The following is a 15,966-nucleotide window of genomic DNA, read 5'->3' as shown; positions in this document are numbered from 1 at the left end:
GTCAACTAACCGTTGACATCATTTATATTTTTGACAATCTTACCATTCATCTCCATGCAATATGTAACGACATACAAGGTCTGTCGCAAAAGAAACAGAACTTTTTAAATATATCTAACTGTTTCTGGTGGGTATATGAAATAAAAAGTTTGATCTCTTGTTGACATTTCTTAAAAATTTTAAGACAATTGGATAACTACAATCGATGTTATCGATCAAAAAGTGACAGCAGCTTTTGGTCATCGGTCGTAAAATGCAAAGAGCAAATATTAAATTTTGTTTTAAACCTGGGAAAACGTTTACTGAAACATTTCAAATGATGGAAAAAGTGTATGGTGATCAGTGCCTATCCCGTAGTAATGTGCATGAGTGGTTTAAGCGATTCCAAGAAGGTCGTGAGGACCTCTGTGATGATCAGAAGTCGGTCGTCTTCAGAAGTCAAAAATAAAGACAAAGCTGATTTGTTTTTACGATTCCGAGGGTATTGTTCACCGAGAGTTCGTCCCACCTGGCCAAACGATTAATGCTGTCTTTTGTCACGCATCCGTCGTGCTCGACCACAATTCCGTGAGGCAGGGTCCTGGCGCCTGTTGCACGATAATTTTTGACAAAAAACTCCATATTAACCATTAATCACTCACCCTACTGATCTGGCATCCTGTGATTTTTACCTTTTTTTTCAGGACATTTCAGCTATCCAAAAGGCGACGACCGATATTCTCAAGAGCATTCCGAAAAATGACCTTAAACACTCATTTGAAATGCTAATTGACCGGACTAAACGGTGTATCGAAACACAAGGAAACTACTTTGAATAAAAAAATATAACTTTTGAAAGAAATTAATTTTTGGCTGTTTTTTTTAACAGTCCTGTTTCTTTTGCGACAGACCTTGTAGGTTTAGTATACATATCTCCCAAACCATTTAAGCTATATGACGCAAATTTGCACAGGGAAAATCCTTTAAACAGCTCTTACGCAGTATGAATGAAATCGGAAGATAACCCGCCCACTCCTCGTATAACGGTTTTTGTTGAAAAACTACTTTAAAAGCAATACATCAGTAATTACACAAAAGAGCCTTTTTATAGGTATCCTTGAAAATTATGTGGTTTACCACTAAATATGAATAGAATTGGTCTTAACCTCATATCCTTAATATAAAAAAACTTCAATGTTCTGGTTGAGGATATCCATATCAACGCACTATGTTAAATTTAGCCTCTTCGTTGAGTTTATATCACACAACTCTCAATAAAATTAAGTTACTACAAGACTAAATTAATGAGATTCCGAATTTGATTGAATCAATTTATGATTTCGCGAAGTTGAATTCTTTCGCAACATTTTTTATTATAAAGTTTTGTCCACATCTGTAGGTTTTTCTCCAGCTTTGATCCTTGTAAATTGCAAGATTATAAAATGTTCTGCTACACCCGAATATAACCGGAAGGCTTGTTACTGCTTTACTTGTTATTTCCTAATTTGCTGATTAGACCTTTGTATGTATATTTTTATACCCTGAACAGGGTATATTAAGTTTGTCACGAAGTTTGTAACACTCAGAAAGAAGGATCGGAGACCCTATAAAGTATATATATAAATGATATGTATGTCGAGCTGAGTCGATTTAGCCATGCCCGTCTGTCTGCCTGTATATATACGAACTAGTCCTTCAGTTTTTAAGATATCGTTTTGAAATTTTGCAAACGTCATTTTCTTCAAGAAGCTGCTCATTTGTCGGAACTGCCGATATCGGACCATTATAACATATAGCTGCCATACAAATTGAACGATCGGAATCAAGTTCTTGTATGACAAACTTTCACATTTGACAAGATATATTCCCGAAATTTGGTATAGATTATTTTTTAAGGCAACAATGTAATCTCCGAAGAAATTGTTCAGATCGGATTACTATAGCATATAGCTGCCATACAAACCGAACGATCGGAATCAAGGGCTTGTATGGAAAACGTTCGCATTTGACGTGGTATCTTCACGAAATTTGGCATGGATTACGGTTTAAGGTAATAATATAATCTCCAAAAAAATTGTTCAGAACGAATAACTATAGCATATAGCTTCCATACAAACTCCACACATAGTTACTAAAAGAAATGCATCTTTGAAGGGCATATTAGCTTCGGTGCAGCCGAAGTTAACGTTTTCTGTCGCATTTTTTAAATAAATATCAAAGGTTTTGTATAGTGCAAGTATTTGCGACGTAATTAAATGTTTTGTCAAAACCGCCTCGGGCATTTATCCCTCTACAAAATCTTATACCTTTTAAACGCAGCCTTTTCATTCAGCAAACAAAAAAAAACTATTATTCTCTGTAGCAAGATATTGCAAGGGTATACAAAGTTGAGCTCAACTGAATTGAAAGTTTCAGATACGAGTACACGCTGCTAGCTAATCCCTTGACAACAGCGCAAATCATCAATTTACTTTACAGCGCTGTTAAGCTTAGCATTTTCTAATATAACATTTATTATCGTTATTACATAATGCTCTTAACATTGATACGCTGTGCATCTGCTTATAGTTATTTTATAATTGAGGTAAGTCGAATTTGTAGACGACCTTTGCGTAATCTTCGCACTTAAATAAACATAAATGTAAGCGTTGAATATTATTGTGCAAATTTAGAGCAGTTGTATTTGGAGGTTTGATGTCTTTTTATCATTTGCTCTGATGTTTCTACTTGACTATTTACCATTAATGTAAATGAGTACATTTTTATTCACAAAACCATTGTTTTAACCGCTCTAGTGTAATGCACTCCTAGACGACTATTAAACACAATAAGAAAATATTAAATATAATGAGATATCTAGGTAAACGACGATAATAAGAAGCTTGTTTTTTGTTTTTTTTTTTAAAGTGTATCACTCACCTACACTACTACTCTATCGAAAGCGAAGTATTGACAAGCCAAAAAGAGTGCTATGGTGAATTGACTTTTGAAAAACACTTGACAATATTCCAACCATCGCAGCCTACTTCGCCTAACACAAAAACAAAACAAATGGAGAAAAGCGAACTTACTATAATCCAAAAAAAAAGAGTACAGAAAAAAATTAAAAACTAAAAAATTTCAAAAATTATGAGCTGACGAAGTAGGGGGTCTCTAAAAATTTCCACGTGACCATACCCATGATTTCAACCCTCCTAGTTATCTGAAACCAAAAAAAAAAAATTATTAATCTAGAATAATGTCGCACTGGCCGGAACTACGGAAAAGTGGGAACAAGTTTTTTTCACAAAATGGCGACTGCCTGAAAAGAAAAGTTTTTTTGGATCACTTTTTTTGACTATTTCGAATTTTTTAAAAATTTGGGGATGGGGCTAGTTCCAACCATAGACAAGACTCTATAAAAATTTCAAGTAAATCGGTCCAGTAGAACCTGAGAAATCGTAGGTATCGTTCCGAAAAAGTCAGTTTTGAGAAAAACGCGTTTAAAGTTTCGCGTAATGTCTTTTGTTCGATTAGTTCCGGCCGAACCAGTTTGGATGCCGGGTCAGAAAAATGCCTATATCTCCGAAAATAATTTGAATTTTGAAAAATCCTCTTGTACACATATTCTTGAATAGTTAAACTTTGAAAATATAAAAAAATTTCGATTTTTTTAAATTTCTGGACTAGAATACCATCTTAAGGGACCAGATTTTCCTGTAAGATCTATTGGTATTTAATGGCGTTAACATTTCCATGAATCAAGGTCAACTATCCAACACCATGATAGGAAAATAATCCATTGACACACTCACTATTGAAACGTTCACCAACTATTCTGCCAACGTACGACATTAATTTTGGACTCATATGAAAATATGACTTTTTGTGGAGTTTCGCCCATTGAAGACGTTTTTGTCGCATTTTTACCGTTAATAGTGGCTTTTTGCCAGGTCAACAGGCAGTTAGTTCGGCTTCTTGGAGGCGCCGGGGTATTGTTCGCGTACTGATTTCGGTTCCGTTTAATTCTTGAGCTTCGCTTCCGATGTTTTTAGCTGTTTTATATCTGTTCTAATTTTGCAACAATTTGCACGCAGGTTTCATTGCTCTACATTAATCGTTAGCATAAAACATAACAAAATGGATAATTTGGCAAAAAAGCGGTCGCCAGGACGAAAATGTCTTCTGTTTCAATCACTGAAACGCAAAATAATTAGGCGAATCGGGCAGGTGCATGTGATAATGAGGTAGAAATCAATAAACAGCTTCGAAAAAATTATCAGCTTAACGTTTGTAATGAAACAATTCGACACGTCTTACGGGAAAATGACTTGAAGGGTCGTTCCAAGGTTAAGAAACCTCTTTCAACAAGCGCCCTAAAAAATTGAGGCTAAGTTTCGCAGAAAAGCATACAAATTTCGCAATCGAGGATTGAAAGAAAGTGATCTGGTGCGGAAAGGTGAACCACTATCGTTGAGACACCTAAGGTCAACCCTTAAATGTTGTGGCGGTTCGTTGATGCTATGTGGTTGTTTGAATTGGAATGGGGTCGGAAAATGTCACAGAATTCTAGGAGGAATGACCGCATCCATTTATATTCATATTTTGGCTAAAAACCTCTTAGGAAGCTTGAGTCAATGGTAAACAAATTAAAGTTCTCGATTGGTCCACGCAGTCACCGGACCTCAACCCAATAGAACACCTTTGGGCAGAACTCAAAACGCCTTTGGCAAATAGTGATTCGGTTCTCCGAAACCTTGATGACCTTTGCCAATAAGTGACAGCGCACTGGAACAAAATCACAATAGAAGTTTGCTAGAAATTAATAAGCAGCATGCCTACCAGAAAATATGGGTGGCTATACGAAATATTGATCGAATAGCTTTATCTTTGTTTGTTTCACTTTTTAAGGGGTCAATAGGGGAATCTTTTTTCAATTTTTTTTTCTGCATTTTCTGTTTTCTTATACACTTAGAATTAATGTAGAAACCCACTTTACCATTGAACGGTTTTGAAAAAGTTCCAAAAATAATTATTGAGGGTATGTAAATTTTTCAACGTTTATGTTCATCTTTGTATGTATTTTTCAATACCTCGAAAATTTGTTTAAACACTCCACGATATACCTCATGATATGTGAAAAGTGTTTTATTGTAAAATAAAAATTTCTATGAAAAAAATGTCAAAAAAACATGCCAGATTACCCTACTGACCCCTTAAATGAAATGCATATGCTTTGGTTTTTGAAAATTTTAACCTCCCCTTTTGTTAATAAAAAATATTTCGATTTGATTTCAGTTTTATTTTTTCCTTTATCCTTGAATACATAGCATAGTTGCCATACAAACTGACTGATCACAGTTCTTGTAAAGATTATTCGTGAAGGGTGTTATAGCTTAGGGTAACCGAAGTTAACACTTTTTCTCGTTTATTTTTTGATGATGATATTCTTCAAAAAACATAAAAAAAACGGTATGTACTCATAGACATACATACATATATTCGGTGTAATTAAAATGTTCTTAAATCTAGATACTACTCGAAACTTCTCTTAACAACAACTTAACATAGAATAATTTTAATGAGCGTTTTTTGGTGAACTTAAGTTTTGTTCTCTCTGGATTTTGCAAAAACAAAATCTAATTACATTTCTTGCTTTGTACAAATTAATGAGCTCATTTAATTTTAATACATTAATTTTTCATTACGAACCATTGTGGGTTCCTTTCACAATCTTCATTTGTCGACATTTGTCGGTTACTCACTCTTTGCAATTTTTTCCTTTTATGCGTGAATTTATTATTCTAAACATGAAAAAAAACAGCAATTATTTGTCATAATAAAATTCTTACCGAACAGGTTATTTTCCATTCAACACCTCAAGTTGCTTTAAATATTAATTAAAACATACAAACGACTTTTAACACTTTATCTTCATCTTTCATTTCGTGCACCTTTAAAAACTCATATTTGTCAAATCCCCAAACTGTTTTGCGCATTTGAACATCTCAGTTTTGCAACCAGAAGTTAGCTTCCCACTCAGCGCGTATTAAATCTGCCGCCTTCTCGCCAATCATAAACGCCGGCGCATTCGTATGTGCCGTTGGCGGGAAGGGTATGATGCTCGTGTCCACGATGCGTAATTTTCGTATGCCATGCACTTTTAACTGCGGATCCACAACTGTAGTATCATCCGTTGGTGAACCCATGCGGCAAGTGGCCACCTGATGATGCAGCGTATATGACAAAGTGCGTATAGAACAACGCCAATAGTCGTCACTGCCAAAAAGGTAATTTTCACAACCGGGCACCGGTTTGTCATACAAACGCGCGCCAATACGCTTCATAGCTGGTGTTTCGCCTATGCGTATGGCGGCCTTGATACCTTCCAAAAGATGTTCGATATCTTCTTCGTTGGAAAAGTACTTCGGATCGATGATTGGCCACCTTAGGGGATCGCGATTGTGTAACCACAACCGTCCCACTGAACGCGGATGAAAGTCCATGATGAGCACGGTAAAATGTTCTTGGCGTGCGAGTTGTAGTGGCAAATAGAGTTGATCGTAAAGATCTTGACGTATGTTGCCGCCTTCCTTAAGTCCTGTACCATCGTCGGAAGCCATGCCACCTAATACTGTGATCAGCTCCACATCAGGCCAATCGGGTGGTCTTTGTGAACTGGGTATTTTAACGAAAGCCAGACATTCCACACCGCCTATGCTTGAGAGACGCGTGTTTCGATCGCCGAATAAGAAGAAACGTTTGATATCGCTTAATGTAATGCTGGTCGGATATGTCGTTTGTCCGGTCGTGTTGGTAAGAAACACAGGACCTATGTGCGACATGTGATCATACATGCGCTTGCCTACAGGCAGTTCTTGTATCACGGGAATGGCAATAGCGTTTAGATTATCCGCAGGTCCTATGCCGGACAACATCAGAAGTTGCGGCGAGTTAAAGGCGCCTGCGGACAATATAACTTCCTTGTGCGCTTTGAAAATGTACTGTTTTTTCTGATGCAGAAACTCCACGCCATACGCCACCTTCGTCTGTGGATCCACGAGCACACGCAAAACCTGAGCGAAAGTAAAAATACTCAAATTCCGACGCACACGTCGCACTGGTCTGATGAAAGCACGATATGCGCTGTGTCGCCGTCCATTCTGTGTTGTCGCCTGCACATATGACACGCCCACTTGCGATTCGCCATTATAATCGGTGTATGGATGTCCGGCTTGTTGTGCAGCACGCACAAAGGCGTGCGAAAACTGTGTGCGATAACCGACATCTTCAACATTCAATGGGCCCGAATGATTGTGGTAGGGCGACCATTCCAAGCCGGACAACTGTGCATTCTCCGATTTGAGAAAATACGGTAACACCTCGTCATATGACCAGCCTTTACTGCCTGCAGCTGCCCAGCCATCATAATCGCGTCTGTTACCGCGATTATAGATCATATAATTGATGGAACTTGTGCCGCCCAAAATCTTGCCACGTGGCAATGCACACTCGTTGTTGTTCATGCCGAAGCAAGCGAGTTTCTGTGGAACCGATTTGTAGCCCCAATTTGAGTGTGTGCCTTGCAGAAAGCCTGCCGTTATGGGAATACGATGTGCAATGTTCTCGACGCCGCCTGCCTCAAGTAAAACAACCGACCAGTTCGGATTCTCCGAGAGCCTGTTGGCTAGCGTGCAGCCAGCGGCGCCACCACCCACTATTATAAAGTCGTAAGCGGCATTGTGTTGGGGTGCTGTCAAATGAAAAAGGCGCAGTTTAATAAAACATGCATGAAAGCGTTGAAGACAACTTACTTGGCGTATTGAATTGTTCAATGACATTCGCGAGTCCCAATTGAAAAATGTTATCTAAAATCGTGTTGGCAGCCGTTGAGTTCAACCACAGGGCAACAAAAGTCAGCGCTAAGCTTACAAATTCCATTGAAAATTACAAATCCAATTTTCTATTTTTTCTTTTATTTTTATATTATCAAAGTTTTGCGTTAATTGTGTAACGCTTGCTGTATAAACACGCTCGTCTGGCGCTTATTAACGTATGGGGTCAGCATTGCGAATCATCTTAATTTATAAGTTCATCAAGGAATCTGTCGCGCATGAGGTTAGCGTACGCAAACTTATTTGAATTAGCTTATACTGTTAGAATGTAATAAACAATGCTGCTAAACCAGTCAGCGCTGTAAACTAACATATGTACATAGGTTAATCCCGAACAGTACCTAATGCAGCGGCTCTTTTGACTGTTAACAGTTTGTTTACATTACACCGATCAGCTGTTCGCGGCGCGAGTAGGTGAGCGTAAAATAAAGACAGCGAGAGAGCGAGAGTGGGCAAGCGAAAGACCATACAGCAAAGCAAATGTGTTAAAGTCTCGTGAGACCGGCTTAATTGCACTTGTTTACTATAACACAAATATGTAACAGCTGCAGACCTTGCCTACTCGCCTAGCTAGTACAAGTTTGTTGATCAACAATACGCCCAGTCTGCCGGCCAGTCTGTTTGTTTTGTTTACACCGTCAAGAAAACCTGTTCAAACACTTGCGCATTTAAATATTTTCTTCACACATCTTCATTTTTATTTACTTTTTGAGTATTTGTTTCCAGACATATATCGTTTTGCTTACAAATATTCAGTAGCCCACTTTTCTCACTCATTTTTGGGTTGTTAAATATATAACGGTATATTTAATACTTTTCCAAACAACCGTTAGATAAAGTTATTGATTTGCACTTGTGTCCATTTTGTACTTTTCTTAATACTCGTTGTGTTGAGCAGTATTCTATTCGATCTGATGTCATCGTTGATCAATCTTTTTTCGATTGATTTTGGTTTGACCTGTTTATGTGTACATAACTGTGTATTAATCGGCCGAACTTAGACTGGCTGAGCAGATGGACTCTTCAAGCAAATGTCCTTCACCCGGTTATGAGTGGTAGCGCTGGATGGAATATTACTTAAATTCGATGGAGAAGAAGTGAAAGCAGTAGCATGTACAGACGACATAGGATTGATGGTATCAGAAATCCACAAACCGTAAGATTATGGAAGGAGCCCAACGAAAGTTACACAAGTGACCGCGAATAACGAACTAGGTGCTAACCCTAGTAAGACGGAACTCATGATGTTCACGAATAAAACTAAAATACCTCAACTTCAACTTCCTAAACTTGGTGATACTAAAAGCTTTATATTGCGCATTACACGTACAAGATAATACTCAATTGGCACTAGGGCCTAAACCGAATATAGTCCACTATATATGGGCGTTATTATACCAATTCTTACGTGTGGAACATTTTTAGTGGTTAGGATTAAAGATACAATATGATATCAGAAGATTAAATGGAATACTGAGGACAGACTGTGCAATGATAACCGAAGCTACAAAGCATCCACGTTTCATAGGGAAAGTAGCAGCATTTTCTGCTCTAAGAATTAAGGAATCAGTTGGTTGAAATGGGGAGAGTGATGGGCTTAGTGGTATTCTGAACCAGCTCAAAACAAAACTAATAAATCAGACTATCTCTTCTCAAGGTTAGATGTTACTTTCAGGTAAGAAGATCACCTAGAGGTAGATACTATCTCAATCTACATCGACGGGTCGGGCGTATACTGGGAAAACCTTGATATCCCTTGCTCGATCCGTCACCAAATTATGCTATCATCTACTAGACATGTAGTATAGAGGGTCTGTGAAGCTCCACTGATTAACTACGGGAGGCTTCAGATTGCTACCATATACACGGCGGCACTGCTATGCCTGTTGTCGCCAAAGGTTAAGTAAAAAGTTGTTAAAAAATGTAGGAATGCCCTAAGCTCACTGGCTGATCAACTCCATTTGTTCATAATTTGGGCTCCAGAGCACAGGAACATTTTGGGCAACGAAAAAACAGACGAGTTGCCCAAGTCAAGAGTCTCTCTAGATGAATCCGACAGAAAGATAATACCGTGTCCGCTAGGAACGATCAAAAGCGAGCTCAGTACAGAATTTGATCAAATACCTATTTTGTTCTGAGGAAATCCGTAACCAAATGCGAGTTAGCGAAGCAGATATGATCAAAATATGACAAGGCAATAATTAAGGATTTATTAAATGGGTTCGGTGCAATACCTACGTAGGAGTGATGGAAGACAATAGTCCAAGAGTAGGATTTTATAGTTTGTTATTGCTCTAACACTTGTTACGAGCAATCTTCATGTCTTATCCTTCGTTGACAGCTGTGTAGGTGCTATTGGTAAAATATTGGAATTTTCACCGAAAAAAACATATTGGTGAAACCATACTTACATCAATAATGCTACAATACCAATAATGAGAGTAACTGTTAAATTTTTTTTTATTTTAATTGATTCAAAGTATTGGGTGAATGTTTTTCGTGTCTTTTGCCGGAAACTCTTCCATAACTTTAGTTTCAAGCATCGAAATCACGATACAATTACAGTAAATATAGTAACAGCGGATTTACCACCCGTTAGCGCGACAAAAGCTTTAAGCTGCCTCTCCAAGGTAAAGTTGGTCACTTCGTCATTACAATTCCGAAAATGTTGCCAGTGTCTCGGTTAACGACTCCATAATAATCTTTTAGTTGAACGCTTCATGACGAAAGAGGACCCTCAGCCAAACAACTAGTAAATATGTTCCCACAAAGTTATGTAAATCATGATGATACTATAATTTGTGATTGAATTCTTAATAGTCACGAATAATTCTTTGAAAGAAAAATCTGAATAGTTTTTATTCTAAAGACTCGATTAATAGTATTTAACTCATGTAGGTATTTACAATAACATAGTATACAGTAAAACACATAGACCTGGAACCTATCCTAATAAATTTAGAAAGGAAATATAATTTCAGCTGTACTTTATTTGAGCAGCGCTCTGACATAGCTTGAATGAACGAATCAAAGACGACAAAATTGAGCTTTATTTTTATATAATATATTTTGTTGCTTTGATGTTTTCTTTTTTATGAGAACTGTCCATCTAGTCCAAAAGGTCAAAGAATCAAGACCTTTAATTGCTTAGCAGTTTTCAAACTAGTTAATGCAAATATTCCGCACTCATTAATGATCTTTCAAATGTTGATCGCGGCTACGTCTCAGATGGATCATTCGTTGAGTCCAATTTTCGATGACTCGTTCGAACATTTCAACTGGTAACTGGCGAATGACATGCCCGATGTGAAATCCCCACAGAAGTCTAACGATATGATATCACACGATCTGGGTGGCCAGTCGACCAGCCTAAAACGTGTAATTATCTGCTCACCGAAGTGTTATCTTAATAAATCCATTGATTGCTTATGATTCCACCGGCCCACAAACCACAACAAACTGTTATTTTTTCTGGATAAATTGGCAGCTCTTGAATCTCTTCAGGTTGCTCTGTGTCATTTTGGCTTGTTTACATCCCAATTGAGACAGAAATGGGCCTCATCGCTGAACAAAATTTGGCTCGAAATCGTCGGATCTTTTTGGAACTTCTCAAGAGCCCATCGAGCGAAGTGATGTCGCTTGGGAAGTCAAGCGGCTTCAGTTCTTGCACAAGCTGTATTTTGTACGCTTGCAATTTAAGATATCGACTTAAAATGCGTCAATGCTACGAACGTCGCCGAATCGCCTCTCCACGGTCTTCGTGAACATTCTCAGCTACGGCTGCTATATTTTCTTCACTGTAAGTTGGACGTGACCTAATCGATCGAGTATTATCCAATAATGATTGCTGGGTCTCAAGATGTGTGATGGTTTTGCGAATAGTAAGCTCAGTAGGCTGATTATGTTGACCATAACATAATATTACGTGAATTTTCGTAATACAGTTGAACGATTTGTAAACATTGTTCAGGCGTAAGTCTCTCCATGACGAAAAGCCAAACAATACTGAACAAATATAACATGACAGCTTCACAACGCTTCACAAGTCACGAGTGATCTGTCACAAAAGGCTATTGAAAAAAGTACCTCTACTTGAAACACCCTTTATATTAACATTCTGAAATTCATACGTTATAGACCATGGTATTTAAAAGCGCAAAAAAAAATCAGAATGGGATGAAATTGCGTGGAAAATAAAGATAAAATATTAATAATCAAAGTAAAATACTTTACGGGCGATCTGAGATCCAGAAGAGGAGGGGAAGGAGTGGTTTATTTTTTAAGGGTAAAAACGGTATTTTCTATTTACAGTGTATTCATATAACCTCAAAATATATGTAAATAATTAAAAGAACCAAGTTTTTTGTTTTATTTTTTCTTGCGCACAATATTTTTTCACGAACATATAGAACTTTCGTGTAAAAAATATATACAAAGTATATGTATGTACATTAGGGTGTTTTGTTTTTTTGAACTTTTAATTTTTTTTCAGTCCCTTCACGAAATTTCCTTGGAAATACCCTAAAAAAAAATCCCTAAAAATTTTAGCCCTTAATATTAACATTAAGAACTGGACCAAGACCTGTAAAAATTTTCCATAGAAAATATACTAAAAACGTGAGTTTTGATCTTTAAATTCCTACAGATCTGAGGTATTTTATAGCATCGCTTTGACTTTAGATGCATATTTCTCAGAATCGTTCACTCTACAAAAGTGCCCAGTGCAACAAAGTCGTAACTCACACCGGCGAGGTAGTAACGGGCTCTGAACCCGATTTTTCCAAGAATTTCTCATTTTTTTGTATATATCTCGAAAATGACAGAAGCTATAGAAAAAATGTACATGACAAATTTGTTGGAAATTTTATTTGCTATAAAAAAGGTTCGAGGTCAAAATCGCTATCCTTAATACTTTTCGAGATATTCAGCTTTTTAAGTAAGGCTGTATGCAATTTTCATAGATTTTTTAATACATACCATTTATAAAAATTTTTTTTAGGGTATTTCCAAGAAAATTTCGTGACGGGACTGAAAAAAATTAATAGTTAAAAAAAACACCCTAATGTATATTACTATGGGAAATTCTCAAAATGCTCCTCAAGCATAGGAAATTAAATTTAATATTTCTTGCAATATATCCTTCTATTATTCCATCCATATAACTAATTGATTATTTGAATAATCTCTTATCAATTATACATCAACATAAATATACTATCGCACTGTCGTTCATTCAACTCTTTTGAGGTTCTTTAGACGTTACAAATTCGATACAATTCTGACGTCAACCAACAAGCATCTTTGTCAAAATTGATCTAAATTGACCCTATATTTTTTTATATCCCCAGATAGGCACCTAATTAATTGTCACTTTAACATAACTTCGGCTGAAGACAAATTAACAAACTTATACGCACATGACCGTTAGCTGATGACGCCCAAAGGCACGATGCATAATTTCGAACTCGAATACCGGTTTTCATATATTTTATTCGCTATTAATATTTACATATCTAATTCACTAGAACACGTTTCGCTTTGTGCTTGTCCCCGCAAATTGGGTGACACTTAACCTAAATCTTATAAGAAGACTTCACGTCAATTAAAATTACAAATTATTATATGAGTTTATTAGCTAAGGCTCACTTTTACTTCTTCTCCGATATTCACTGCCAGTCGCCGCGTATCATATCGGCTGCTTTCTCTCCGATCATATACGACGCCGCGTTGGTGTGCGCCGTGGGCGGGAAAGGTATGATGCTGGTATCGACGACACGCAAATGCTTTATGCCGTGCACTTTCAACTCGGCATTAACAACAGTGCTGGGATCACTTTCGGGTCCCATTCTACATGTGGCCACTTGGTGATGCAGTGTGTAGGAGAGCGTGCGTATGGAACAGCGCCAGTAGTCGTCAGTGCCAAAGTTATGCTGTTCGCAGCCGGGTAACGGTATATCGTGTATGCGTGTGCCCAATGCTTGCATCGCTGGTGTTTGCGTAATGCGTATGGCCTCCTTAATACCCTCCAACATGAACTGTACATCATCCGCATTGCGGAAGTATTTCGGGTTTATGCGTGGCCACTCGAAAGGATTACGGTTGTGTAACCACATACGACCCACAGATTTCGGATGGAACTGCATGATAAGAAAACTGAAATGATCCTGTCCTGAGACTTGTAGTGGACGATAAACTTTGTCGTAGAGTTCGTCTTTGAAGTTTGCGCCCTGTTTGAGGGCAGTGCCTTGATCGGCGGCTAAGCTACCGGCTACTGTGATGATCTCCATATCAGGCATATCTACGGGTTCCTTAGAGCTGGGCACCTTGAAAAATGTGAGCGCCTCTACGCCGCCAATGGAAGATAGCATAGTGGTGGGATTGCCGAGCAGAAATGACTTTACCACGGTGGAATTGAGATGCGCTATGTTGAGCAGTTGTCTATCTGTATTGACCGTAAACGTGGGTCCAAAGTGACACATGTGATCATAGAGTAATTTACCCACCGGTAGTTCCTTCACTATGGGTACACCGATAGCTTTCAGATTGTCTGCGGGTCCTACGCCGGATAACATCAAAAGTTGTGGTGAGTTGAAGGCGCCTGCTGAGAGTATGACCTCTTTGCGTGCGCGCACCTTATAGTACTTATTGCGGTACATGAGTTCTACACCGGTCGCACGTTTTGTAACGGGATCTATTAACACACGCGTGACGCGCGTCATTGTCACAATATGTAGATTTTTTCTTTGATAACGTATCGGCTCTATGTAAGCGCGATATGCGCTATGACGTCTACCGCGCAGCGTATTGGCTTGCACATAGGACGCCCCTATTTGCGACTCACCATTGTAGTCTGTGCGTGGATGTCCAGCTTGCTGCGCGCCCTTCAAATAAGCATGCACTGCTGGTGTGCGATACTGCACATCCTCCACGCTCAGCGGTCCGGTATGATTGTGATATTGTGAGTCCTCCAAACCAGCCAGGTTTGCGGCTTCCGATTTAAGAAAGTACGGCAAGACTTCCGCATATGACCAACCTTTATTGCCTGCAGCAGCCCAACGATCAAAGTCGCGTTTATTGCCGCGATTGTAGATCATATAGTTGATGGAGCTGGTGCCGCCCAACACCTTGCCGCGCGGCAAGAAGCACTCATTGTTATTCATGCCAAAGCAGGCGCGTTTCTGCGGTGTCGACTTGTAGCCCCAATTGGAATGTGTGCCCTGCAGATACGCAGCGAGCACGGGCATCTGATGAAACATGCCCTCTACACCGCCCGCCTCGATCAAGTAAACCGTCCAGTTAGGATTTTCGGACAGACGATTGGCGAGCACACAACCAGCTGGCCCGGCGCCAACTATAATGAAGTCGTAGCTGGCATTTTGACGCGGCGCTGTGTGGAAAGAATTAATACATAAACAATTCTGCATTCTAGTTTAAGGCTGGGCGTCATACCGTTATTATAGAGCGTAGATAAAATTAGATTTTCCAAGCCGATGCCAAGCACTTGCTGTAAATGCTGTGTCTGCGAAGACTGCGCGCAACTCGATGCAACCAGCGCTGCCGCTAAAATTAGAAACCTCAACAACCAATTGCAGAGCTCGTTCATTTTGCAATCTGTAAGTGCTAAATATTGTTACGCCGCACACGCGTTCTCAACCGTTAAAGTCTAAACTCTATTTGTGGCAAATTTGACACACGCGCTTCGAATTTTGAGTTATATTTTGACTTAAGTTTTACTCACTAAATATATGTACAACTTGTAAGGTTTAAAAACTATTTGAGGCAAATCGCGCTTTGAATTTCGACTTAAATTTTCTATCCGTTCCTTAACTTTATTATTACTTTATATATTCTCCAGTTCCGCATCCGCGTTCTGTTACGTCCAGCCAACTTGCCGTCTATGTTCGGACTGCGTGCGCCGCGTTACAACTGAGGCTTTTGAGATTCTTTCTTTTGCTCCGTTGTATTTGTAGCTTTATGCTTTGCTATTGTTTCCGTGCCATTTCTTCTGCATCTCTCTACAGTTCAATGCGTTTGCTTCGTAGTTCAACGCCCTAAACGCGAAATTCTTAATGCTGGCAACGAACGCGCACGCTCCCGTACTCCTCGAACGCAC

The 15,966-nt window shown here is 38.7% G+C and overlaps 2 protein-coding genes across 2 annotated transcripts; both read right to left on the bottom strand.

Annotated features, from left to right (window-relative positions):
• Positions 1 to 5,966: 5,966 nt before the first annotated feature.
• LOC120774648 (glucose dehydrogenase [FAD, quinone]-like) lies at positions 5,967 to 7,899 on the bottom strand. Its single transcript, XM_040104373.1, has 2 exons — positions 7,773 to 7,899; positions 5,967 to 7,711 (listed from the first exon to the last, which is right to left on the bottom strand). Exons 1-2 carry the CDS (start codon positions 7,897 to 7,899, stop codon positions 5,967 to 5,969), a joined length of 1,872 nt encoding a protein of 623 aa, XP_039960307.1.
• Positions 7,900 to 13,519: 5,620 nt separating this feature from the next.
• Positions 13,520 to 15,456, bottom strand: LOC120774305 (glucose dehydrogenase [FAD, quinone]). Its single transcript, XM_040103836.1, has 2 exons — positions 15,303 to 15,456; positions 13,520 to 15,240 (listed from the first exon to the last, which is right to left on the bottom strand). Exons 1-2 carry the CDS (start codon positions 15,454 to 15,456, stop codon positions 13,520 to 13,522), a joined length of 1,875 nt encoding a protein of 624 aa, XP_039959770.1.
• Between the last annotated feature and the right edge of the window lie 510 nt (positions 15,457 to 15,966).

Source organism: Bactrocera tryoni, chromosome 4 (genome assembly GCF_016617805.1).
Source record: "Bactrocera tryoni isolate S06 chromosome 4, CSIRO_BtryS06_freeze2, whole genome shotgun sequence".
Lineage (NCBI taxonomy): Eukaryota > Metazoa > Arthropoda > Insecta > Diptera > Tephritidae > Bactrocera > Bactrocera tryoni.
Note: the sequence above shows the minus strand (reverse complement) of the source record. Positions and strands in the feature narration are given on the sequence as shown.